This window comes from Musa acuminata, chromosome BXJ1-7 (assembly GCF_036884655.1).
Source record: "Musa acuminata AAA Group cultivar baxijiao chromosome BXJ1-7, Cavendish_Baxijiao_AAA, whole genome shotgun sequence".
Taxonomy (NCBI): Eukaryota; Viridiplantae; Streptophyta; class Magnoliopsida; order Zingiberales; family Musaceae; genus Musa; species Musa acuminata.
The window spans coordinates 31423473-31450047 of NC_088333.1; the positions used below are offsets into that span (position 1 = coordinate 31423473).

Genomic DNA, 26575 nt, shown 5'->3' on the forward strand with positions numbered 1-26575 from the left:
AAGATCATCGTAATATCTATATAAAAATAAAATACATGAGGATGTTTGGTGAAATATAGGCATATTGATTATCCCAAAAAAGAATAAAAATATAAGAATATAAGCGTATTGATTTATGTAAACACAAGCATATATCAATATTTCGAAAAGGACCTTTCAAAAGTCAATTTTTTGGATATTAAATTTAGCATATGAAAATGTCTAATCTATTTATACGGTACGTGAATCAGATGGGTATGGACGCAAATCGGTGGGTTTGAAAGGGTATTTGCACATAAATCTTTTTTTTTTTTTGATATTAACCGTCACCTGTCATTTCACAGTGAATCGATAGAGCTCATCCGCTGTGTCTCATGGCGACCAACCTCTTCCTCCTCTCCGGTTCCTCACAGTCCTCCACGTCCTCCCACCTCGCTAGCGCTGTCTCCTCCTTTCCTCTCTTCCCCAACCTAAAAATCGCCGCCTTTTGTCCCTTCACCATAACCCTATTGCCAATCCGACTCCCCTGCAAACCCTACCCAATCTCCTGCCGGGCCTCTTCGGCTTCTCCTTCTCCTTCTCCTTCTCCCCCTCCCCCGCCGACCTCCGTAGAGCTGGATGGGACGGGCGCGGCCGCCCCTACCCGCGGTGACCTCTACCTCGAGCGCCAGCAGTCCATGTCCGCCGCCGCCCTCGTTCTCAAGAAGAATAAGAAGGAGGGAAAGAAGAAGAGAAGAAACGACGCCAAGCTCCCTACCAACGTCGCTTGCTGCTACGGCTGCGGCGCTCCTCTCCAGACAACGGAAGTCGATGCCCCTGGCTATGTTAATGCCGAGACCTATGAGTTGGTACGCTTCATGTTCTCGTGGACTGAAGGCCATTTCTTGATTCGGTCTTTCACATGCCCACGAATATAGGGTATATGGTACATGTTGCTCGGAACATAGGAAAACGTTAGCCATTGAACCAAATAAACGTTTTTGTTGCTTGGATCCTATTTTCTTGGATTTACTATGAAGGATTGGTGGCTTGGCTACAAGATGAAGATAGATTCCCATGCTTTATCAATGGTAACAAAATCATTCTTACCACTAGTTCTTTTCTGATGGCTGTTTGTCGATTCTTTTTCTCAAATGTCAATTAAACCTTACCTTTGTAGGGTATATGGCACCTCTTCGGAACATAAGAAAACGTTAGCTAGGTTTGCTAATTTCATTTTATTTGGTCCATTTTTTGCACGATTCTTTGCTATTGAGCTGAAGAAACCATTTTGTTGCTTGGATTCTTTTGTATTGGGTTCACCAAGGAGGTCAAAAATGGGGATCTGACTGCAAGAAGAAGATAGGAACCTCTTCATAACTAAAACCAATCTTGCTACGAGATATCTTTGATGGCAGGTATGTAGGGTTATATGATGCATGCTGCTTGGAACATAGAAAAACCTTAGCGGGGTTTGGAACTTGTCATTCTGACTCATCATTAATGTTTCTTTGTCGTTAGCCAAAGAAACCATTTTTTGGTTGCTTGGATCTTTTTGTATTGGTTCACCAAGAAGGTGAAGACTGGATGATCTAGCTGCAAGGTGGGGATAGAATCCCTTGCTTTATCAGTGATAACTAAAACCTTTGCCACCTTCTCCAAAACATTATATATATATATATATAAACACAACTACAACTACAACAACAAAAAACTGAAAACTAAAAAACTCCTGGGAACTAGATTTCATCTATATAAACTCCTTGAGATAGGAACTCTAAATTTATAGGTGTTAAAAGGGTAGCTTGTAACTCCTGGGAACTAGATATTGTATCAATTATAATAAGATGTCTTAATTCATCTATCAAGAAGATAATCCTTAAATATAATGTTGATGTACATCAATTACAATGGTAAGGTTATAATTGAGTTATACAGGACAGGTCTTGGTACAACGATAATATTGCTCTTTTGCGATCAGGGAGACTAGGGTTCGAGTCACAAAAACAATCTCTTTAAATATTTAACGGTAAAGTTGCGTACATTGACCCTCCTTAAATCCCACATTGGCGGGAGCCTTGTGTATTGGGTATGCCCGTTTATGTACATCAATTGCAAGAACCTTGATTTTTTTTTTTTTTAGTTAGAATCTTTAGTCTGTTATGCTCTTCAGTCATGTTTGGTCAGGGTAAGGGATTATTAGATTTTAGATAATTTGAACTTTTTATCATGTTTATATCATATGCAGAAGAAAATACACCGCCAGCTTAAGACAATTCTTTGTGGTCGATGCAAGCTTTTGTCCCATGGACACATGGTGACTGCTGTGGGTGGGCATGGTGGTTACTCTGGTGGTAAACAGTTTATTTCTGCTGAAGAACTACGAGAAAAGCTCTCTTATCTACGTCATGAAAAAGCACTGATTGTTAAACTAGTAAGTGATCATATCCGATATTTTTAGTTCTCTGCTTTTAGTAGCTCTGGCTGTGTATCTTTGAAGAACTATGTTACGGGTGCCTCGAATGTCCTTTTTGTTGAATTCATGATCTCAAACTCTTATGTTTACTTGTTTAGTAAGTTGGTATGAGTTTTAGAAGAATGTGGCTCTATTTCATTTGCTCATTTTTGTGTTGCATTTTGTTCTTGATTGAAAAGGGCGCTTATCAAGTTGTATCATAAACACCATACTGGAGTACTACCAAATGATGAAGTTAGGTCGATAAAACAATTGGTCAATGTTGCAATAAATGCATAGAAGAATCCACAAGTATCTACCATTCGGAGCATTTCCATGTGGCTATTTGAAATGTTCTATTGTTATGCAACAAAAGTAGATCTCACTCAAATATCAGCCTATGACATTTATTGCTGAGGCTATAAGACCTTTTTTCTTTTATGTTAGTATAAATTATAATATTGATAAAATCTTCTGCTGTGGGGCCCAAAATAATGACCTTTGGTTGGGAGACATGAATGAGGTCAAATTCTTTGATGAATGTGGGATGTCAGATTGTATTCCTGATGATATTTTATTTATTACCAAAAGTTTCCCAAGCAGCAAATTTTGTATTTTCTCTGTTCTATTTTGGTTCCCTTTCTTATAATTGAGTTAAAGAATGTCATCCATGCTTTATTTGGTAGATGCAATTTATTAAGAAGGGGCATTGAGAAGGGCAGCCTGATGTACAAGCCTATTTTTACCCCTGCAAGCAGACAGGTTGTTTTTGCCACTCAAGCCTTTGTCAGTTATATCTCACCTATATCATAGAGGAACAACCTTCCCAGACACCAATCCGATCCTCTAAAATAAAGGAGACAAAACGGACACTAATTTTGCTATTTAGGTGTAATGCAAAACATGAGAAAAAAAGAAGATAGGTTAAAAGGTTTTCATCAGTGTGGTAATGTTTGATGTAACAATTTATCTTGGGTTAAAAGGTTTTCATCAATGTGGTAACATTTGATGTAACAATTTATCTAAGTCAAGTTAAAAGTAGTGAGCTTTTTCTCTTCTACATACATAATCCTTATGTGTTCACACGTTATAAAATATGTTGCAAATACAAGGATGAGGGCAGTAGGTTGATTGGTTGACATTGCTTTAGTAAATTAAAAAGGAGGGAGCAAAAGGATGAAAATTAGTATTGTGCCTTCAACGTCTATGCATGTATATGATATCACCGACTAGTGCATTCTGCATTCTGATTACGATTCATAATGTGAATGTATGCAAAATTCTCCTTTAATTATATACTTACCACTGAAAGCTCTTTTCTATCTACATCTCAATATCTGTAGGTTGATATTGTTGACTTCAATGGCAGTTTTTTGGCACGTATACGTGATCTAGCTGGTGCTAACCCTATCATATTGGTCATAACTAAGGTGATATTCTTTCACATGTTTAGTGTTTACATTTTAGTGGTTGTTCTAATGATGTGGATGCAAAAGAAATCTTGCTTATTTGAATTTGAAGGTTGATCTGCTGCCTAGAGGCACAAATCTAAACTGTATTGGAGATTGGGTTGTTGAGGCCACTACTAAGAAAAAACTCAAGTAAGAGCATCTTTTATCGTTGCAATTAGTTCACTTATTATTACCTTTTACCTTTTAGGATATGATCATTCTTTTTCTTAACTCGTCTACAGTCTATAACATAATGACACATCAATATTTATCATGGGTTTGCATAATTTGTGTGTTGTATGTGCTTTGTGCATTTCTATGCATCTTGTTCATTGCAATCTTGGGGTATGTACGGTAAACTGTTCTATCAATTTTGATCTTGCCTTGATGAGGTTCCTATAAAAGAGAGAGAACCTTTTATAGCTTGAGCGTGCAAAATTATAATGTGATGTCCAAAGTTTCATTGAGTATCCATTTGGTAACATGGAAAGTAAATAGGGAATGAAAATGGTAATGAATTGTTGATTCAATTGTTGTTTGTTTGCAATAAGGCAATCACTTTCTCATTTCTGAGTACAGTGTGCAATAATTTAGGCTTTGATTTTTCGACCCTCAAAGATAAATAGTGATTCTCAGAGAGATTTTCTCCTGACACTATCTTGTGACACAAAAACCTTTTAATCTCTTCCCTTCTTTTTTATATAAGATAGGATTTGCTTAAACTAATTAAAACTAAACTACCAGTGTTTTTAAAAGCACTATGCGTCAAGGTCCCAAAACGCCCGAGGTGCTAGGCGCTCGCCTGAGCGCTTGCCCAAGTGAAGTAGACACTCTAGAATATTAAAATATAAAAAATATATGTTATGATTGATAAACATGATTATAAAAATAAAAAAGTGACATCAAATTGAAAACACATAAAGTACCAAGTCACATTGTCCATCTTCTAATAACAAAAATGTCAAAATAATAGAGTTTTACATCAAATTCAATGATTATCATAATCAACATTGTTATTCTCAAGCTTATCATCTTCTTCCTCTTCCTCTTGTCCATCTTTATTAAAATATGTTTCCTCTTCAACAATGGCATGTGATGAACTTGAGGCTTGTGCTCTCATGTTTGGTTTTGTCCTTTTCCTAGTGTATGCTTGCACTTCTCTAATATTTGAGGCTCTTGCCACATCTCCTCATGTCAAGCTATCATTTCAAATACAAGCTCATCTTCGGCATTTTGCAAGTTTGCACCCATTTCTCCTACCAACCTGATAAGACCCTAAAGTCTTATCATGGAAGAAAGGGAAGAAATGGGGAAGATAATGATCGCTTCGAGGGGATCGGCCTCCTTGATCGCTTCGAGGGGATCGGCCCTCCTTGATCGCTTCGAGGGGATCGGCCCTCCTTGATCACTTCGAGGGGATCGGCCTCCTAGGGTTGTCCAAAGACAGAATAATATTTTTCATAGATTACCGAAAAGAAGTAGTTACATTCCTATTTATAGAGTTCCACCTAGGGTCCATCAGGACTTGAACTCTAATAATAAATAAATATTAAATAAACCTCTACTTGACTCTAACTGAACCAAACCGACTCAATAAACAACTGGACTAAACAAACTCAATAAACATTATTCAAAAGCTCAGAAAAAGGTTCCTAACAGTTCCTCCCTCTTCAAATCAGCCTTGTCCTCAAGGCTGAGCAGCATCAATCTCGGGGAGCTTCTCTTTCAGTACTTTAGCCATAGACTATCTGCAACGCATCATAACCTGTTGATCAAGTAAGTATGGTCTCCACTTTTTGAGAGTGTAAGCAACAGGTCGATCTTTCAGTGTAGTAATCGTTGCATGAAACTTCTGAACCTTTGCTATCACAAGTGAAAATCCGTCCATCAATGATCTTTACTTCGAATCTGTCATAGTCTTCAATGTGGTGGGCCAATCGGTCAATAGTCTCACTATCCATAGAATTGTTAGTGCTACCGGTATCAATCAAAACTATAATAGGCTGATGCTCTAGAGCAGTGATTTAAAAAGCGCTAGGCGCCAAAAGGCGCCAAGGTCCAAAAACGCCCGAGGCGCTAGGCGCTCGCCCGAGCGAAGCGAGGCGTTAAAATATAAAAATATATAATATAATTAATAAATATAATTATTTAAAATTTTAAATAAAAATATGCTATTATATTAAGAAAATCTAAGATACAAAATCATTATGTCACATTAACAAAAAGTTTCAAAATTCAAAACATTAAAATTTTACATCAAAGTCATTCATCATAATCAATATTATTGTCATTTTCACACAAATCATCTTCATTGAATTCGTCTTCTTCCTCTTGTTCTTCGATTCCTTCCTCTTCATCAAGATATGTTTCATTCTCTATGTCTTCAACAATAGCAGGAGCCGAGCTTGAAGCTTTTGCACTCATTTTTCTCTTTGACATCTGTCTTGTATATGTTTGTAATTCTCCAGCACCTGAAGCTCTTGCCACATCTCCCCACGTCAATCTATCATCTTTAAATACAAGCTCGTCTTCAGCATCTTGCAAGTTAGCACCCATTTCTCCTACTAACCACTCATTTGAATCATCAATATCTTGCAATGAGATTGAATCAAATCTATTTTTCAAATCATGACGAGTCTTCAAAGCTTGATTATACTTTATGTAAACAAGATCGTGCAATCGTTGATGTTCTAACCGATTTCTTCTCTTCGAGTGAATCTGTCATGTCATATAATTTAAAAATATATTAATACATATATCTAAATAAATAAATTAATTATAATAAAAATATTTAGTAATACTTACATGCTCAAAGACACTCCAGTTTCGCTCACAACCCGAAGCACTACATGTCAAACTAAGTACTTTGATAGCAAATTTCTGTAAGTTCGGGGTGGAATTTCCAAATAGACTCCACCATTCAGCTGCAAAATTTATGTTATTATTAGCAATAACATAGTAACATAATATATATTAAATTAATTATATCAAATTATTAATACCTAGAGAGGTAGTTGTCCTGGATCGAACGGCAATTGGAATTCTAAAAAGACTTTCAGCATTTTTATATAAAGATAATTCATGAATAATCTTATCTTGAACCTCAATGCTGGGAACTAATCTTGCAACACACTGATATAACCCACCCAAAACTTCTGCATCAAATCCAACAGATTTAATCTTATAAAAGAATTCAGGGTTCAAATAATATCCTACTGCATGTAAGGGACGATGAAGTTGACAATTCCATCTTTCGTCAATGATTGTAAAAATTTTCTCATATTTTTCTTTATTTTCATTAAAAGATCTTTTAATCGTCTCCTTTGCTCTATCCATAGCCTCATAAATATATCCCATTGCAGGCTTATTTTCATTATCCACCAACCGAAGGACTCGAACAAGAGGGCCCATTACCTTTAATATATAAACTACATGATTCCAAAAGGATGGCATTAAGATGATATCAGTAGCCCTCTTGCCTTTTGCTTCTTTTGCCTATTTACTTGTCACCCATTTCTCAGAGGTAAACATATTTCTCAGAGTATGTTTTTGACGATGCACGCTCTGTAATGTCAAGAATGAAGTAGCAAATCGGGTAACACCATGTCTCACTAATTCTTTATTCCCTGTAAATTCTCTCATCATATTCAAAGCCCCAATGTGATTATAAAGAAATCCAACAACAAAAATTGCCCTTTCTAAGGTTTTCTTGATTTCTACGATCTTTCCAATATCTTCCAACATTAAATCAATACAATGTGCTGCACATGGAGTCCAATACAAGTGGTCTTTTTGATTCAAGCAATTTACCTGAGACAAAGGATAACAAAAATGATAAGACTTAAGAGTTTAACACAATTAATTGAAGATAAAATAATTAACAAAATTAAAAGATGAATATTACCAGCTAAAACATAGTTACTTCCATTGTCGGTTATGATTTGAACGATATTTTGTTCTCCAATTTCTTCCACGAAGTTGTCAAGTAAATCATATATCTTGTCTCCAGATTTTACATAAGATGAAGCATCTATTGACTTCACAAACATAGTCCCTAAAGAACAATTAACCATAAAATTAATTATACTCCTGCACCTCCTGTCAGTCCAAACATCTGACATAATAGAGCAACCATGTGTTGCCCATGATTCTTTATGACCCTTTAGTAAGTCATTTGTATAATTCAATTCTTTTTGCAGCAATGAAACTCGCATCTCATAATAACTTGGAGGTTTTAATCCTGCACCATATCTTCCAATAGCTTCAATCATATCTTTAAAACTGTCTAAACGAGTTGTACTAAGGGGAAGACCAGCCTGATAGAAGAAGCGAGCAATGTGCTGAATTGTTCTTCCTCTTATTTCTTTATCACAAGCATCACTTATATTTGTTTGTCTCAATTTTGAGTCTCCTGCTTGCCCTTGTTGTTTCTGGGATCCTTGAAGCATATATAGATCCATCGGTCCTTTTCTACCTTTCTTAGTACTCATAACTTCTTTTCCCTTTTTGTCGTATACTCTTTTTTCACTTGGGTTAATACTCGCAGAATAATCTTCTTCTTCATCCCTGAGATGTTCAACATTGTCTTCTGGTAAATTCCCATAAGATTCATTCTTTTGCGTCTTCTTTTCATTCATATAATTCAGCAACTCTTTTTTTACCTCAGGTGGACATTTTTTGCAAGCTGCTGCATTCTTGAAATTTCCTACTAGATGTTGTTTTGCACGAAAAATACCACCTCTGGTAGTCTTATCGCAAAATATGCAAGTCACTGCATTAGGATCTTTCGGATCCTTCAAATAATTATACTTCCATGCAGGATCTTTTTTTGATACCATTGGAGACTCTATTGAGTTGCTCTCTACACTTGCCATTTTTGTTGAAACCTAACAATAATTTAAAATAAATAAAAATTAACAACATTAAAATCAAAATAATATATTATTAATCTATTAACAGAAAATTAATCATTTCAAAATTCAAATAAACTTAATATTAAAAGTATACTGAGGAGAAACGAGGAAGTAGCAGCGGCGAGCGGCGGCAGCGGCGAGCGGCGGCAGCAACAGCAGCGGCGAGTGGCGACAGCGGGAAAGGGAAAGGGAGCGGAAGGCGCGAGCAGCGGGAGGCCTCGAGGGAGGCGCGAGCAGCGGGAAGGCTTGCGGGAGGGCTCGCAGGAGGCGCGAGCAGCAGGAGGGCTCGCGGGAGGCGTGAGTAGCGGGAGGACTCGAGGGAGGTGCGAGCAGCGGGAAGGCTTGCGGGAGGGCTCGCAGGAGACGCGAGCAGCGAGAGGGCTCGCGGGAGGCGCGAGCAGCGAGAGAGCTCGCGGGAGGCGCGAGCAGCGGGAAGGCTCGCGGGAGGCGCGAGCAGCGGCAGCGAGCGACGAGATCGCGATCGGGATCGAGAGCGGCAGCGGCAGCAGGTTAGTGTTGGGTTAGGGTTAGGGTTAGGGTTTGGGTTATATCGGTTTAGTTGGTTCGATTGAACCAACTAACAACCGAACCAGACCTAAAATTCTGGTTCGGTCGCCTTAGTTTACCCAGGCGCTCGCCCAAAGCGCCCAGCGCCTGGGCTCGGGCGAGCGCCCAGGCGGCGCCTGTTTGAAGCGCGTCGCCTGGGACATTAGCGAGGCGCTCGAGCCTCGCCTCGCCTCGCCCGAGTGCCTAGGCGAGCGCCCGAGCGCCTTTTGCAATCACTGCTCTAGAGTTCCGGCAACTTCCATAGTTTGCGGGTTAGAGTAGTCGGCTAATATATGCATTGTATGTACGGTAGGTTCAACGTCTTCATTAGAATTTATGCCTTCATGATCGGAGTCCAACTCTTCTGCTTTCGGTTCCTCTCCAATTGGCTCAATCATCATATGCTGCCCTTGTTTACATTGGTGCTCCATACTCCACTTTTCATCATAGTACAAACCCTTTGCTGAATTTTTCTTGAGTTCTTCTTGGGTTAGTCCTCGGGTGTCAAGGCTTTAGTTGGGAATGGATATGGTGGGTGGCATATTGATCATCTGGTGGTTATCACTTCTGTTTCCATGATTTTCCCTGTTGATTTTTTTCTCATGTAGATGTGCGAATGAGATCGCAGCTATCATAGTGCGAGGTTGACGAGCCTTAACTTCACACCGGATCTCTGGAATAAGACCTTCAATAAATGTATCCAGAAGTTGTCGTTCCGACTAATCTCTAGCTTGATTTGATAATCTTTCAAACCTACTCTGATATTCCAACACTGTAGAAGTCTGACAAATTTTTGAGAGCTGCCCATCCACCTTCATGTATGAGTAGATTGTGTCACAATCTTGGGGCCCTTTTCTAGTATTTTCAGATCTATGCAATGTAGAACTTGAGCCTCCATTTTGTTGAAATTTGCTAAGGCTCTCCAGTAAGCTCTTTTTGAAATCATTAAGTGTTTCTTGCAGTCGGTTCTCAATTCTGATTTCCAATGCTTCCATTTGTGCTTTCACCGAGTTATCAGTGGTCATTGCATAAGACTGCAAATTTGTAATCTTAACTTCTGTTTTTGGTGTCGGTCAAGGGCATCAACACTGTCGATGCGAAGTTGCCGAGGAGGTGGACGCCAAGGGCAATGCTGCGGTCGCTGCGTTGGAGGAAGAGTAGTTGCCCAATGTTTGTGTCACTGCGTGAGATGAGAGCGCCAAGGCTGAAAGGTGACGGTTGTGGCTGTTGTGACCTAAGGAAGCAATCACCGAGCAGCCGTGTTGAGGCTGCGGTGATGGCAACCGACAACTACAGCAGCAAAGGCAGAACAAGAGGGAGGTGGCGTTGAAGCGGCCGGGGTTGAGGCTGCAGTGGTGGCAACCGGCGGCTAAGGCAACGATGCAGAGCAAGGGGGTTGCAGCAACGGTGTAGATCGAGGGGGTTGAGGTGAAGGCTGCGGTGGCTGGCAGTAGCAGTCGTTGCTGGCCGGAGCGCAGCGGCAGCGGTGGAGAAGGAGGCAGCGAGGGTCGTGGCAGGCTGCAGCAACAGAGGAAGCTATGTTTCTGCAACCGTTGCAATGAGGGCTGCGGCAACCGGAGGCTGCCAGGCTGGGCGGCGAGCGGCGTCGTCGCTGGCTGGGCAGCAGTGGCGACGGTGGTGGCAACCGACGTTCGTAGCAGCAAGGGGATCAGCGACTGCGGCAGCAAGGGGACCCGCGACTGCGACGGTGGTAACTGCCCTGTTTCGGTCACCACGAATGCAGAGCAAATGGAAGCAGCGGTTGGGAAGCGGGCGGGAGCAGCGGCTGGGAGGTGAGCGGCGATCGTCGCACGGGGGAGTAGCGGTTGGAAGGCGACGGCGACGGCGCTCGAGGCGATGGCGATGGCTGGAAACAAGGGCAGCAGATGTGAGTTGCCCGTGATTGCCCTGTTTCGGTTACAAAAGATGCAGAGCAAGGGGGAGTGGCGGCGGTCGTTCTCGCCCAAGCCAGGGGAAGCGGCGGCTGGGAGGCGAGCAGCGGTCGCCGCACGGTGGCTGGCAGTGGTGGTGGGTCGGCTGGAAGGCGACGGCGCTCGAGGCGTGGTTGCGATCGACGAGGGGCTGCGGCAATAGAGGAAACTCTGTTTCTGCAACCGTCGCAAGGAGGGGCTGCGGCAACTGGCGGCTATGGCTACGGCTGCGGTGCCGGCAGTCCTTCTCGCTCGAGCGAGATGGGGACGCGAGGAGAAGAGGTCGCTGGCCGGGTGATCGAGCGGCGGCAATACGGCTGGGAAAAGTGGTGGTGACGCGGCTGGGAACAAGGGCAATCCGTGAGTTGCCTTGTTTCGGTCGCCGCGAGGAGGGCGACAATCGACGGTTGTTGCTGCGACCCAAGGGGAGGCGGGCGGTGGTGGCGCGGCCGGGAGCAGCGTCACCAACGATCGCCGAGGAGAGGTCGAGCGGCTGCACTGCGACGCAAGGGGCGGCGGCAGTAGGGCTGGGATGGACGCTGGCAGCGTCGTCTCCTTGCCGCGGAACAGCGGCGGTGGTGGTCGCCGGCCGGGAAGCGGGGCGATAGTGGGCGCTGGCCGGAGAGCAGCAGTGGCGGGTGGGCTGGCCGGAAGCAGGGGACGCAGGGGTGGCTGCGGCTTCTTCTTCCTCTTGTGTTTCTTTTTTTTTTTTTTTTTTTTTTTGAACGAGATAAGGCAGCGAGGAGGTCGTGGTCGAAGGTCGCTGGCCGGGGAAACAACAACAACGGTGAAGAAAGAGTTGCCTTGTAGTGGTGGTGGGGAATAAGGGAAGCAAGGTTACGATAGGTTGCGCCAAGGATCGTTGCTCTGATACCAAATGATAAGACCCTAAAGTCTTATCGTGGAAGAAAGGGAAGAAATGGGGAAGATAATGATCGCTTCGAGGGGATCGGCCTCCTTGATCGCTTCAAGGGGATCGGCCCTCCTTGATCACTTCGAGGGGATCGGTCTCCTAGGGTTGTCCAAAGACAGAATAATATTTTTCATAGATTACCGAAAAGAAGTAGTTACATCCCTATTTATAGAGTTCCACCTAGGGTCCATCAGGACTTGAACTCTAATAATAAATAAATATTAAATAAACCTCTACTTGACTCTAACTGAACCAAACCGACTCAATAAACAATTGGACTAAACAGACTCAATAAACATTATTCAAAAGCTCAGAAAAAGGTTCCTAACACGACCATATTTGAATCATCAATGTCTTGTAATGAGATTGAATTAATATTAACTTGCAAATTATAATGAGCTTTTAGTGCTTGATTATGCTTTATATAAACCAGATCATGTAATCGTTGATGCTCTAACCGATTTCTTTCCTATGTAAATCTATCATGTCATACAAATTAAAGATATATTAATACATCTATCTAAAAAAAGAATAGATTAATTGGAACAAAATTATTGTTATATACTTACATTCAGTGTTTTTAATAGATGCTCGGGCGAGGCGAGGCCAGGTGACGCTCGAGCGCCTCACACAAGGTTCAGGCTATGTGCTTCAATAAAGCACCGTATTGTCATGGACAAAATTATAAACAAGGTGTTTGACGTAATGCTCATGTATGTCCGTGTCTTTCGGGTTTGTTCATGCTTTGCATAGTATGTAAAGGGCTGACAGTAGGCTTAGCAGCCCCATTTTGTTTGGTTTTGGTGGTCGTCCTAGGTTTGCAAACAAAGATTGTGTCATGTGGGCACTTGTGGGGATTTCGGCCTGTAATGGACCATTTTGGACCCTTTGTTGTATGATCGTTCAGAGCTTGTGAAGTCTATGTTTGTAATTTGCATTGGCTCTGAAGTGTTTGCTAAAATGGTTGCTTGCGGATCTCGAGTTAAATGCTTTCTCTAACCCGTTTTCTCTTTTGTAGGTCCTAAGGGACCATAAGAGGTTTCGAGGAGGTTGACCTTTACGGACGGACATACAAAGGTGCCGCACGACTTAGGCAAAACTAGCTAAGTGCATGATAGTATGGGCGCCTCGGGTGAGCGCTCGATTGAATCTCATGAGTTGAACCAAATTATGGACTTCGGTTTGATTCAACAATAACTTAATTGGTTTAATTGAACCAACTAAGCCCAATAATAAACCGAAGCCCCCTCGGCGTGCCCTCGACCTAGTAAACCCTAGTCTCTCTCGTTGCTTAACCCACCTCTAGGCTGTCGTCGTTGCCCTCTTGTGCAGCTCCTTCCCTTGTCAATGGACAAGTTCAAAGCTTCATCTATCGTCGATGGACAGGTCCGAAGCTCCCTTCGTAGCTGTTGCTTTCGTGCACAGCTCCCTTAGTCGCCTCTGCTTTTATGTGTAGCTCCCTCTTCCATCGAGGGATAGGTCCACAACTTCCTCCATTGCCACCGGACACATTAGAAGCTTCCTTTGCCCCGACGCTATCGCTCGCAGCTTCCTTTGTCGTTGCCGCCATTCAAAGCTTCCTCTGTTGTCGTCGTCGCCATCCAAAGGTTCCGTCATTGTCCTCTCATTCCCCATCTCAATTCTAACCCGGTGACTATTCTCAGACCATGTTTGAATAGCTTATGTTATTTAAAACTATTAATATGTTATTAGTCGTTATTTAGAACTGTTAATCCTCATTTAGCATTAGTAATCCCTATTTAGAACTATTATTAGTCCCTATATAGCACTATAAATCTCTATTTAGCATTGTTAATTGCTATTTAGAACTATTATTAGGGTTTCAGGCAAGGTTCGCTATATCGCAGTATATCACTCGGTACGGGCGGTACGCACTGGTTCGATAGGGGGACCGGTATGGGTCGTACATCGATATGCCCCAATGTGTCATGTGTTGGGATGCTTGGTACGTACCATGTCGATAGTTGGTCAGTACATCAATACAAACTGATAAGGTGAATGATGGTTTCAGGAATAATGATAAGTGTACAAAGTAATTCAGAAGATTTGTAAAAAAACTCGAGAAAGGATCTCTGTTGGAAATACAATTATCTAAAGGATACTAAAGATCCTAATATGGTGGCTTGTATCTTTTGTGAGAAGACTTCTAGATGTGGCATTTTCCATGCAAAGCGACATCAAGTAGAGAACTTCAAGTGTGCATCAACATGAATTAAGTGTCCATCTGATGTAAAAGGAGAGTTGCTGGCTTATATGCATTAAGTGCGTGTTGATGCATTCTTGAAGTTCCCTACTTGATGGTGCCTTGCAACCTTTAGTAGTCTTCTCACAAAAGATATAAGTCATTGCATTAGGATCTATAGAATCCTTTAGATAATTGTATTTTCAATTGGGATCCTTTCTTGAGTTTTTTAACGAATCTTCTGAATTACTTTGTACACTTGCCATTATTCTTGAAACCCTAATAACAGTTCTAAATAGGGATCAACAGTGCTAAATAGGGACTAATAACAGTTCTTAATAAGGATTAACAGTGCTAAATAGGGATTAACAATTCTAATTAGGGGTTAATAGTTCTAAATTGGGACTAATAATAGTTTTAAATAACCTAAGCTATTTAAACATGGCTTGAGAAGAGGGTCATCAGCCTACGGTGGAAGGTGGGGAAGGAGAGGGCTATAATTGAGGTAGAGGAACCTTTGAACGACGACAATGGTGGCGAAGGAACCTGCAAACGACGACGTCGGTGGTAGAGGAAGTTTCTGATGTGTCCATCAGCGACGGAGGAAGCTGCAAACCTATCCCTCGACGGCGGATGGAGCTGTGCATGGAGGCAACAACGACAAACTAAAGGGGGTGAGGTTTGGGATTTACTATAAGGCTTAGTTGGTTCGATTGAACCAAGTTACTATTCAATTAAACTAATGTCCACAATTTGGTTCGACTCGTGGGATTCAATTGAGTGCTTGCTTGAGCCACATGGTGCTTGGGCCCAGGCGAGCACCTAAGCGACACTTTAGTGAAGCACGTCGCTCAAATTTTGTGCGAGGCACTCGGGTCTCGTCTCGCTCGAGTGCCTATTAAAAACACAATAAACTACTGTAAACATAAAATAAAATATCAAAAAAATAAAATATAATATTTTGTATTTATAAAAAATTCAATGTATAATAGATATACATTAAATAATATATATGGATAATGAAAACATACATATAAAATTTTAAAAAATAAATAATATCATAAACATAATATAATATAAATATTACACAATTTATAAAATATAGAAAGTAATATACATATTAATAAAAATATATCGAGTTGTGGATACTTGGTGTATGGATTTGATTTGATCTGATTTGATTTTGATAACACAATAATTTCTATCTTGCTTAGGTCTTAAATTTTAATGCTTATGATTTAGGGGAGGGAGTTTACTATTTGCAACCCTTTTCTATTATTTACAATCTCTTTTTAAAATTTTTTAATATTTCTAAACGACCCTTTGCAAATGGACTCTTCTTCCTCCACTCCTCCCCAAAGGATGACGTCGATGGGGCGACAACGATGGCATCAACAGCATGGATGAAATAAGGGATTGTGGGGAAGGAAAAAAAAAGAAAAAAGAAAATATTGATAATATTGGTAATATTGGAACTGTAAATAATAAAATAATATTTTATTATTTTTTAAAGGCTTATCAATAGTGTGGGGGTTGTCAATAGTAAAAAAAGGGGCTGCAAATAGTAAGCTTCTAATTAAGGGTGTCAGCTCCTTTTATATTCATGGTTTTGAGAAAATGCAAGTTTTCTGTTTGTTATCCTAGTTACCCTTCTTCTTTGTTTTCTCTTCCATTTTCTTGTTTATCTCTTCTCTCTCTCTCTCTCTCTCTCTCTCTTTATTTATCAACCACATCTCTGCTGTGTTATTGTTCAGGATAAGGGTCAAATTTGATATCGATCACCATAGGCAATGAGTGGTAACACGGTATGCTCTTGGGGTATTTTGTCTCTTGGGACATTTTCCTTTTGTTTCATTGACATTTTTGGTTCTTGGACATTTAGCTCATTAGTAATTGTGTGATTTAGCTGATTAGACCAAAACATAATGCTAATGATGTTGGCTATTCTTTTGAACAAGAGGTTCTAGGAGAATTCTATTTGAAACTTATTTAGATTTCATTCACAAATGGACTACTGCCCTAAGATGTACCTTTTATTGCAGTGTTATCAGTGTCCACCTGACTAGTTCGAAGTCTTTTGTGGGGATTGCTGGTGTCATATCAGAGATCCAAAAGGAGAAAAAGGTTCTTTTTCATTCACTATTTCCTCGCCTAATTATCCCTACATCATTTGAACTTACTATAACATCATTTTAGGTCTGTTGTGTTCCTTTTTTTTCTATAAATTCTCTTTTTAGCTTGATCTTTATAATCTATGCTACAAAACAATTAAATCTGAGAATTGTCAATTCGTATTTTGATTCAAAAAAATGGGTTTGGTAGTTTGGGGTCTCAGGATTGATTAAGATCTACCAGATCATCTGATCTATATGATTGAAATCTGCCCGGATACATCTAACCAGCTCATTCCAACACTGATTGGGGCATTAGCGGGAAGAAAGGAAAAAAGAATAGAAAAGAAAAAAAATTGAGAAGAGAGAAATACAAAAAACAAACAGCTACTTGGCAAGTGGTAGTGCTGGCATAGCCAGAGGGAGGTAGGTTGTTTAAGAGGATGCCTATGATCTTTTCATTAAACTATATCAGTACAGACGTTTCTATTTTAGGATTTATGGCTAATTATGGTGTTTTTTCTTTTGTGCAGGGCCGAGATGTCTATATTCTGGTTCGTATTTTCTAAAGCTTGTAAACATTACAAATGTTTCCCTGTATGCATGTATTTATATGATAAAGCCATGCCTTAAATAAAATATAGTATCATGATATCGTCATCTTTGAAATTTATTAGATGTCCTCTTTGAGTCTTGGACATATTGTATGATTATATCATGTATTCCAATTATTGGAACAATGTCACATCTACATTAAGTATCTATGGCTTATTTGGTCTCAGGCCTATCAGGTTTTTCATTTTTCCCATCTCTTTGGTTCACAATTGAATTTGTCTAAACTACTCTTTGTTATGTGGAAATTTTGCTGTTATATTGTATAGCTAATTTTTTATTAGTTTACTCGGTTCTCCATGAATATTTTGTGAATCTTAATGGAACATTTCTACACATTGCTAAACAAATTGCATTGCCTTTATTCTTGATTTTCATTTATAGTTTATTATCTTTACCTTGTTTGGTAATACTTTTTAACAAGGTCTGTCATATCGAAGCGTACCATCCATACCTGGCGGTACGTACCGGTCCGACAGGTTACCGGTATGCGGACCACCTGGTACCGCTATAGTGCTACAGTATTATACTGTAGCACTGCTACAGTACTATGGTACTATAATGTAGCATTGCTACAGTATGAAAGTATAAAATTATTCGGTACACCAGGATGTACCGCTCGATACACCCTGATGTACCACCCGGTACACCGGTACCGTACCAAGCCTGGGTCGAAACATTGGTATGGTACGGTACGACGAACCTTGCTTTTTAAGGCTAGATTTTAATATATTAGTTAGGTTAGGTCTTAACTTTGGTTTGAATATGAGTTCTAAAGCACTATTCCCATTTCTATGGTTTCTTTGAATTCATTTGTTGTGATATTCTTGGTTAGTTTTTCCTTCTTTAAGTTTGCTTAAAGCTCAAGCAATGTAGATTCAGAACAAGGGTAATTGGTCTTTTTTGTATTCAATTTTTTGAGATGATTAATGAAAATTTGTGTTGAGTTTGTACCTGTTGAGTGTATTAACCTAGTCTTGTTCTTCTCTCTCTTGTTCTTCCTCTCTTATCAATCTGCCATGTTGCCTATTATGATATTTGGTATGTTTGTGTTTGCCACAATGGCTCATCGTGATGTCTAATCCAACCATCCCACTTCTCCACCTACCCTCACGACAATCGTAGATGGTTTGCCAGACATATAGGCAGTTCTTTAATTTACAAAGTTAAATAGGAGGAACTAGATGCAATTAGAGATTTTTTTTCTCTCTTGTGAATCTACCAAAGGATCATATCCAAAAACTTGTTAAAGATCAAGTCCTGATAATTCCGAAGTAGCAACAATAAAAGAAGTGGCATCTTTGCACCAGAAATCATACCAAAAGGCTCTGCAGCAGCAAGCCATCTGACAAGCTGGTTATATGATCCTGCAAGGGAAGCATCTGACAGATTAATAGGAGAAAGAGAAGCAATAATAAAAACTAAAAGACTTAGAGAGCCAAGAGAAGAGGAGGACAACGCCGTGGGCTGCATGACACTGAATACAAGAAACACTCACCTTCTATTTATTAAATCTCTTCCTTGAGTTTCTAGAAACACTTCAAGGGAAGAAAATAATAAGATAATCTTACAGTATTACCTAAGATCTAAGAAGCATTGACACATGCTTTTGGTGGACGTCTCCGTGTCTGACACTCAGACACATGGACACATGTTGGACACTCGCATGTGTTAGGATCAAGAGTCGGGACTAAGAGGACGGGGGGGGGTGGGTGAATTAGTGCAGCGGTAAGATAACAACGGTTTAAAAACTTTCGTATGATAAAACTGTTTCCGACGTAAAACCGTTTTCGGAAACTTAACTTGAAAGCGAGTTCGTAAAAGTATTGAAGGCAGTAAGCACTTAAAGAGGTTTGCAGTAAAGATAAATTGCACAAATGTAAATGCAAACCAGATTTTAGAGTGGTTCGGTCAACGTGACCTACATCCACTTTCGGCTTCCTCCTCCGACGAGGTCACCGGCGTCCGCTAGAGGCCTTCCTTTAATAGGCGAAGGTCAATCACCTTTTACAACTAAATTCTCCTTTTATTGGGTTTAGGAGATAACCCTTACACCCCCACTTACTCCTCTCTCAAACTATTCTAACACTTTAGATATTTGTGAGAAGCTCACACAAGATTGCAGTAGCGTTTCTATACTTTTTTTCTCTTAATACTTGTGTGCTTTAACCAGGGATGAGAGGAGTATTTATAAGCTTCAAGTTGATTCAAACTTGAAGCCTAAAACTTTCCCATCCCGGGTTCCCCGGGCACGGGCAGTACCACTGCCCAGGTCTGGCGGTACCATCGCCCGGGGGGCAATGCTGGGTGGTACCACCGCCTGGCACCTTGCCAGGGGCGGTACAACCGCCCAGACTAGCGGTACCACCGCCTGACATAGTCCCGAAGACTATGCCACGACGGTGAGACTTCTTGGGGCACTGTTTGGGCTTCTTATTGGGCCCAACACAGTTCTTACATAGGCCTAGCTGGCCCCTAATTGAGTTGGGCCAAATCCAAGCCCAATTACGTGCTAACTATGAAATCCTAGGACATTTGCTAAGCAAAACAAGTCCCTATGTCTATTCTTCCGGCGAGCTTCCGGCGAACTTTCGACGAGCTTTTCTGGCAAGCTCCAAGACTTCTCGGCTGGTTCCTCTAGAACTTCCGACGAACGTCCGGACTTCCGACGAGCTCTCGAACTCCCAACGTAATCGCGTCCTTGACTCTGGGACTTTATTTTGCTTCATGTCTTGCTATCGTAGTTAATCCTGCACATGTAAAACACACTTCGATCTAGACAATTAATACTAAGCATTAATCAAGTTGTCCGGCATGTCATTGGTCCCTTGACGCTTCGTCCGATTCTTCGGCGCATCGTCCTCTCTTGCGGCGTATTGCCCAATTGGCCAGTTGACTCCGAAACTCTGATATCCTTGGAGCAATATCCGCTCTTCTTGGCCCAATGCCCAAATCCACGACCCGAAGCCTTCTGTCGATACGTCGACCGATCCACCGATCCGACGTCCAATCTTCTGACATGTTCTCCTCCGGCATAACTTGATTTTTCCTGCTTTAATTGTGTCATCCTGATCGAAGCATCCTGCTTCACTCAAAACGTAGATTAAAACATAAACACATATCAATTGGTTTCATAATCAAAATACGAGATTCAACAGCATGCGGCATTGCACTTGTGTGGTCCTCACGTGAGTGCCATAAGCTTTGCAAAAAAAGAAATCTGAAATCATCACAATGAAACATATATCAATTATATTTGGAGATTGTTAAATATTATTTGATGATTTTAATTTTTTCAACCTATATGATGATATTCATTTGTTCACATTGCTGAGTTTATAAAATTGAAGTATAAATACTATAAAACATGTTAATCGAATATTATATATACATATATATTAAAAAGTACATGTGTCCTCGCCGTATTCGCGTTCTAATTTTTTTAAAAATGACAAGTTGCCGTGTCCGAGTTGTGTCGTATCCATGTTGTGTCTGTGCTTCTTAGCCTAAGATTGACTCAAACTTATTTGTGGGAATAGTGAATCTGGAATATTTTATTTTTTTAAAAAACCTTAAATTCATTCCTACAATACTCTTAAAAGATAAATATATCGATATCTGGCTGTATTGCTAAAGCCCCAACCACTTGAGTTTGGCAAGAAGGCACACTGTTTGGAAATTCCCTTTTTATATCGAGAGATCCTTTTAGGTCTTCTCTGACTAGCTGACTCACTCCTAATCTTCTTTTTTTCTTTCTTTGTGGTTCTTGCAGCCTAATTGGTTTGCCCTTATTGATGCAATTTATGGTTCCAGGGTTCTGTCTGAACCACCTTAGGCCATCACATCAAAATTGATGCATCCTTGAACTGGCTGAGCACAATCATTTCTTATATTATGCATTTTGTAAGGGAACTAATTCCTCCCGATATGCTCATCTTTGCTCGAGCCATTCAATCTCCTGACACTAATCAACATCATATATATGTGCTGACAATTAGACTAATCTCATGTCTTTAAATATGGCTACAAAGAAGACTAGTTCATGGAAAATGAGGATTAACTAGCCAAATTTCGTGATCTATTGTACTTCTTAATAAAGATAGGAAACTGTTCAGGAATACTGAACTTCAAATGCACGATGGAATACATGCAAGAGACTGAGAAGGATGATGCCCAGACTTTGTCATATTCTTTCTACTGTCTTGTCTTGGTTTACTGACCCAGGGTGAAATTTGAACTAATTCATCGAAACATGTAAACATGTTTGATGATTTGGAGTGTAAACATGTAAACATATTTTTGTTGGTCAAGACATGTATCCTTTTGCTGTCTCTTCCGTTGTGTGACACTTGTCACTTAGAATAACTCACTTGTGATTTACATTAGTGACAAGTATTACTGTCATTGTTACAGGGGTCTGCAAATGTTGGCAAGTCTGCATTTATCAATGCTTTGCTCAGTAAGTTCTTTATCTTGACAACCATCACTTGTCTTATATAGAAGTGAACCTTATTATTTCTACTGTGCAACCCATAGCAACCATAGATGACTTTTATAACAACTGACTGATTATTGGTTGAAGTTTGATCACTTTATACTAAAGTCTAAACCATCTTTTCCTTTATGTTATCCGGTAATTTGGCAGAAGCATTTACATTTCATTTATAAATCAAGTAATGATTTTCCATGGAAGTTGATCTGTTTAGTCTAAGGTTATTTCATCTAGTAATTTGTCCAAAGTTGTTTATCCTAATGTTGTACACTAATGTCGTACATCAATCTAGACTTTGTTCATGAATTTGCTTGCTCTCACTGTCTTACTTGGCATGACTTAACATGAATTCTGAGAAAAAAAGAACTGGTAAATAAAAGAAGAGCTTGAACCTGCTTGGACCAACCTGAAAAGTAGTGGTTTTTTGCCATCGAACTGGTAAATGCTGTCCTCTATGGACAGGTCTGGGCGGTATTTAGAACCCTGGTTTGAACTGCAACTAGATTTTTTGATTGTGCAAGTCCTCAAAGTCAAACCTAATGATTAGTCTGTATAGATTTATGTAAGATGTACGTTTACATTTATCTGATATAATTAGCATCTCAAAATTTCTGCTGTATTATATTTGTCAAAATGCCTAGGTGCTCATAGGCAGTAACGTCTTGAAAAGCTTAGGTGGAATGTCTGTTTGCACAGGTGAGCACCTATGATCAGTATGCATGATTTCCTTAACAGCTTGATAAATAAATATTAGCTTAGTATTTTTTTAATAATTACAGAAAAATTACAATTGCATTTGTCTTTGTAAAAATATATACTGTAGGATTTCTTATATGTATAATGCGCTAGATTTTTCTCATATGTATAATGCACTAGATTTGTGTTCCTAAGATAATTTTCTTGAATTGTCACACTTTTTTGTATTTATTGATATTCTATGAATTAGAAAATTTTACCTCGGTTAAATGAGAAGATTTATATTGTGACCTTGCCTTTTATTCTGACAATTATCTTATGATCCCTTTCCTTGGGATTATTTTATGCATAAAAACTTCAACTTATTGATCAGTATATTAAAATTTATGCTCTTGTAAATATAGAGTTAATGGCAAGAAAGGATCCGGTTGCTGCAGCTGCTCAGAAATACAAACCAATGCAATCAGCTGTTCCTGGAACAACCCTGGGTCCTATTCAAATTGAAGCCTTCCAAGGAGGAGGGGTGCGTACTTTGGATTAGTTGAGTTGCCAGAACTTGGTTTCTACACGCGTATTAGAATTTGATGAGTTTAGTTTCTCCATTCTGTTCTTACTTGCAAATAATACAGATTCCAGTTTGCTGCCAATATATGTTTTCTCAAAAATAGTTGCTAAGATCTAACTCCTGTTTTCTGTTTTTCTGTGGAGAAACAGACATACTTGTGTGATGTATAGATGTGGCAGGATAGGACAAACTGATGTGAGAAATTTTGATATTGAAGGATCTTATATATGGGTGAAATGATTACAATAAAAACATGGTACCTCTACATGTATAATGTTCTCTCTAATTCTCTCCCTCTTATTCTGATGTTAGAGGGACAGTGTCTCAGTATATCTCTTTGACAATACCGTACACAGACCTGTGATGAACCAATACCTCAAAAGTATCTTGGATACGCACTGGAAGAGTCCAGCTTATTGCTTCAGAACTGTGTAAATAAATAGAAAATGCATGCTAGCTGTTATTTCTGATTTCATATTCTTTGGCCATCATTTTTCTCATGCATTTACAAATTTTCTTACAACATTGGTAGAAGCAGAAGCAGTCAGGTTGCTCCTCAGCAACCTAGGTGATAGGGTTCTCAAGCTCAAACTTTCCATACCACTGAAGCGACCCCCATAAATATAAATTGTCATGTCATCAGCAATTATTTTCATTTTGTACTCAACATGTTTCAATTATGTTTCTTGTATTGTATTCTTTTAAGGAAATATTCTATTGGATTATATTGAGTTATGATATTTTTTTCTTAATCATGTCATAACATATTTATGAGAATAGTAATTACTACATGTTTTTGTGGGACAGAATTTGTTTGACACACCTGGTGTGCATCTTCACCACCGGCAAGCAGCAGTGGTACATTCGGATGATCTGTCTTCTCTTGCACCTCAAAGCCGTCTAAGGGGACAATCATTTCCTGTACAATGATCTTTCATTTGAGATGTATTTGAGATTTTGCACAGAAGATATTTTTTTGTAGTTTTTTTCTTGAAATGATTGTGAAAAGCAGGTTATCTCTATTGGTACATTCACCGACTCAGAAGCTGTAGGCATAAATGGATCTTCACTATTTTGGGGAGGACTTGTCCGAATTGATGTTATCAAGGTTTTCTATCAACATTCTTTTTTATAGCACTCAAGGATGAATCTACAGATTTCATGCTGCCAAGTATTTGTAGCCATTGTGTGTGAAAATGCAGGTTCTTCCAAGGACACGTCTGACATTTTATGGGCCCAAGAAATTAAAGGTTCATATGGTTTCAATGGCCAAAGCAGATGAATTTTACCATGTATGTGATTGCTAATCTTTTAAGGTTTTGAAACTAAGATTTTGCTTCACCTTGTTCTACCTTTGTATCATACATCTTTTCTTGCTTATAATTAATTCATTGGCATTCAAGTTTAGCTGCATATTATCTTAATTATATGCTGAGGTGCCTTCTGAAAAATTACTCTATCACGGTCAGAAGGTTTGGCAAACGTGGTGATTTGTGCGCTTTAGGAAATAGTTTGTGCCTTTGATATCAAGCTGGGAGTATCAACTGTACTTTGTTCTTCTTCTTCACGGTCAGAAGGTTTGGCAAACATGGTGATTTGTGCGCCTTAGGAAATAGTTCGTGCCTTTGATGTCAAGCTGGGAGTATCAACTGTACTTTGTATTCAACTATACTAAAATCTTTACCACTATGGTAGATGGCAGCTTGCTGATTAACTGCTTATTTCACTTCTTTCTTTTATTTGAGCACTTTTCTCTCATATGAAATTTGTATATTAACCATTTCTTGCATTTGTCTAATGTCATTTAAGTTTTGATTTCCAGAAAGAACTTGGAAACACACTGACACCCCCATCGGGCAAGGAAAGAGTTGAATCTTGGTTAGGTCTTCAAGCAGTTAGGCAATTGCTGATAAAATTTGAAGATACAAACAGGTATTGTTTCATTACATAATGGTATTGCTTGTCTGATAAGAGAAATGTCTCATTATGGATGCCATGCCATATGTCCCAAGTGCCAAAGCACCTGTGTAAGAGTCCCAAAGAGTGAAAAGAAAATGCAGCAGGTGCCATCAGGATCTTCGACTGTCCTGATGACATCTGGAGACCACTTTATCTTTCTGACCAACTGTAGTCTTACCTTTCATTATTAAATACAATGATTTAGTTGAGTATCAGGGAATAAGGTTTGATAAGTTTGTCTAATGTTTGTTATGATCAATCATGTCATCATCAAACAATTTGCATCACCTAGTAGCTGACTCTTCCTACATAATTAAATGAGTCACTATGATGATAATCGTCAGTGTATCTTAGAAAAACTGTATTATTAAATTCATTTGCTCAAGCTATTAATGCTACAATATTGATCTATGAGGTAATATCACATGTGCAGACTATCGTTGCCAAAATATCTGGTCTGATTTAAATGATGATTGTAACAATGTGTTTCAATTTGAATCTTATCGTATCCTTGACATTGATTTGTAAGGTGATCAATGTAGCTACGGTCATTTTTGCTGGATACAGAAATTTAATAAAGTAGTCCAATTTAATTGTCCTCGCCAAGTTGGAAGTGATTTTGGTTAGAAATGGCTGCAAGATTATCTAGAGAAGATGCCGGATGCTATGTATAGGACAAGTAGCTCATTCCTTTAGGAGTATGATAAGGTACAAGAATGTGAAAACATAGTTCCTTTTGTGTATGGTCACTGCTGATTCCTTGTGCTGCTGCTTACATTTATGCTAACATGCTATTACATCTGAACTGAAGTTCTTGTTTGACCCTCATGCTAATATCCTTGTTGTTCAACTTTGTTTCATTTTGATTGAAGGATCATTTTTTAGTTGCCTTAGCTGAGGGTTTTCTTTATAATCTTAGCACGTCTCTGGATTGACTTGGCTGAATTCTATCAATGAATGTTGACTGCTAATACATTACTTTGACATATTTGTTACTTCAAATCTGGTGATTTGAGAATATCAGAGTAACACAGCTCTAAGATATAAGATATATGCTGAGCCAAAGCTTTAACCTTGCAAATCATTTTGTTGGACAGGCCTGCTTGTGACATTGCGATATCCGGTCTAGGATGGATAGCAGTTGAACCCGTCGGTGCAGCAGAACCCAATGACCCAGATACGAGGGTGAAGGCAGGGGAACTGCATCTGGCTGTTCATGTGCCGAAGCCCGTCGAGATCTTCATAAGGCCACCAATCCCTGTCGGTAAAGCCGGTGAAGAGTGGTACCAGTTCCAAGAGCTGACAGAGAAAGAAGAAGAGTCGCAGCCAAAATGGTTTTACTAACTTCAAATTAGTTGGTAATCTAGTATCCAATTTTTCTTGCCCAAATATTTATCAGGTAATCTTGTGTAGCCTCTCTTGCATACGTAATAATTGTTTGATCCTTGGAAACACTGTTTATTTGATACCTCTCGAAAGGTCGAGTTGTTTACAATATGGTCGTCAATAGTTTATTTGATACCTCAGATTACAGTAACAGTAAATATTGTTATCGTAATTATTATTAAAGGGAGAAAATATAAACTACCAATGGCATCATTGACTGTGGTCATGATGGGGTCAAAATGTGGCAGTGCTACACGATACGATGATGCCTATTAGTCTTAGAAACGATGACAAGAAGACAAAAAATGGTGGTATGTGTGTTTGCTGTACAATTCCAACTAATTTGCTCTACTTTCACATCAATGGCGACTGAAGAGGCCTCGA

At 39.6% G+C, this 26575-nt stretch overlaps 1 protein-coding gene and 1 long non-coding RNA gene across 4 annotated transcripts; both read left to right on the plus strand.

Moving 5' to 3' along the window:
• The first annotated feature begins 320 nt into the window (after nucleotides 1-320).
• LOC135585510 (putative nitric oxide synthase) lies at nucleotides 321-26331 on the plus strand. 2 transcript variants are annotated; one of them, XM_065192407.1, is made up of 13 exons: nucleotides 321-827; nucleotides 2207-2392; nucleotides 3757-3843; nucleotides 3935-4014; nucleotides 16413-16494; nucleotides 17015-17035; nucleotides 21507-21552; nucleotides 22686-22804; nucleotides 23654-23767; nucleotides 23856-23954; nucleotides 24049-24138; nucleotides 24669-24778; nucleotides 25903-26331. In XM_065192407.1, the coding sequence occupies exons 1-13, from the start codon at nucleotides 354-356 to the stop codon at nucleotides 26147-26149; spliced, it is 1755 nt and encodes a 584-aa protein (XP_065048479.1). In that variant the 5' UTR covers nucleotides 321-353; the 3' UTR covers nucleotides 26150-26331. The 2 variants fall into 2 exon arrangements, with proteins under 2 accessions (XP_065048479.1, XP_065048480.1); XM_065192408.1 differs by having other exon boundaries at nucleotides 322-827; nucleotides 23859-23954.
• LOC135679039 (uncharacterized) lies at nucleotides 834-1376 on the plus strand. Of its 2 annotated transcripts, XR_010515146.1 has the most exons (3): nucleotides 834-1049; nucleotides 1139-1180; nucleotides 1286-1376. It is a non-coding gene; the product is annotated as an uncharacterized LOC135679039 (long non-coding RNA). The 2 variants fall into 2 exon arrangements; XR_010515145.1 differs by having other exon boundaries at nucleotides 1139-1376.
• Nucleotides 26332-26575: the final 244 nt, after the last annotated feature.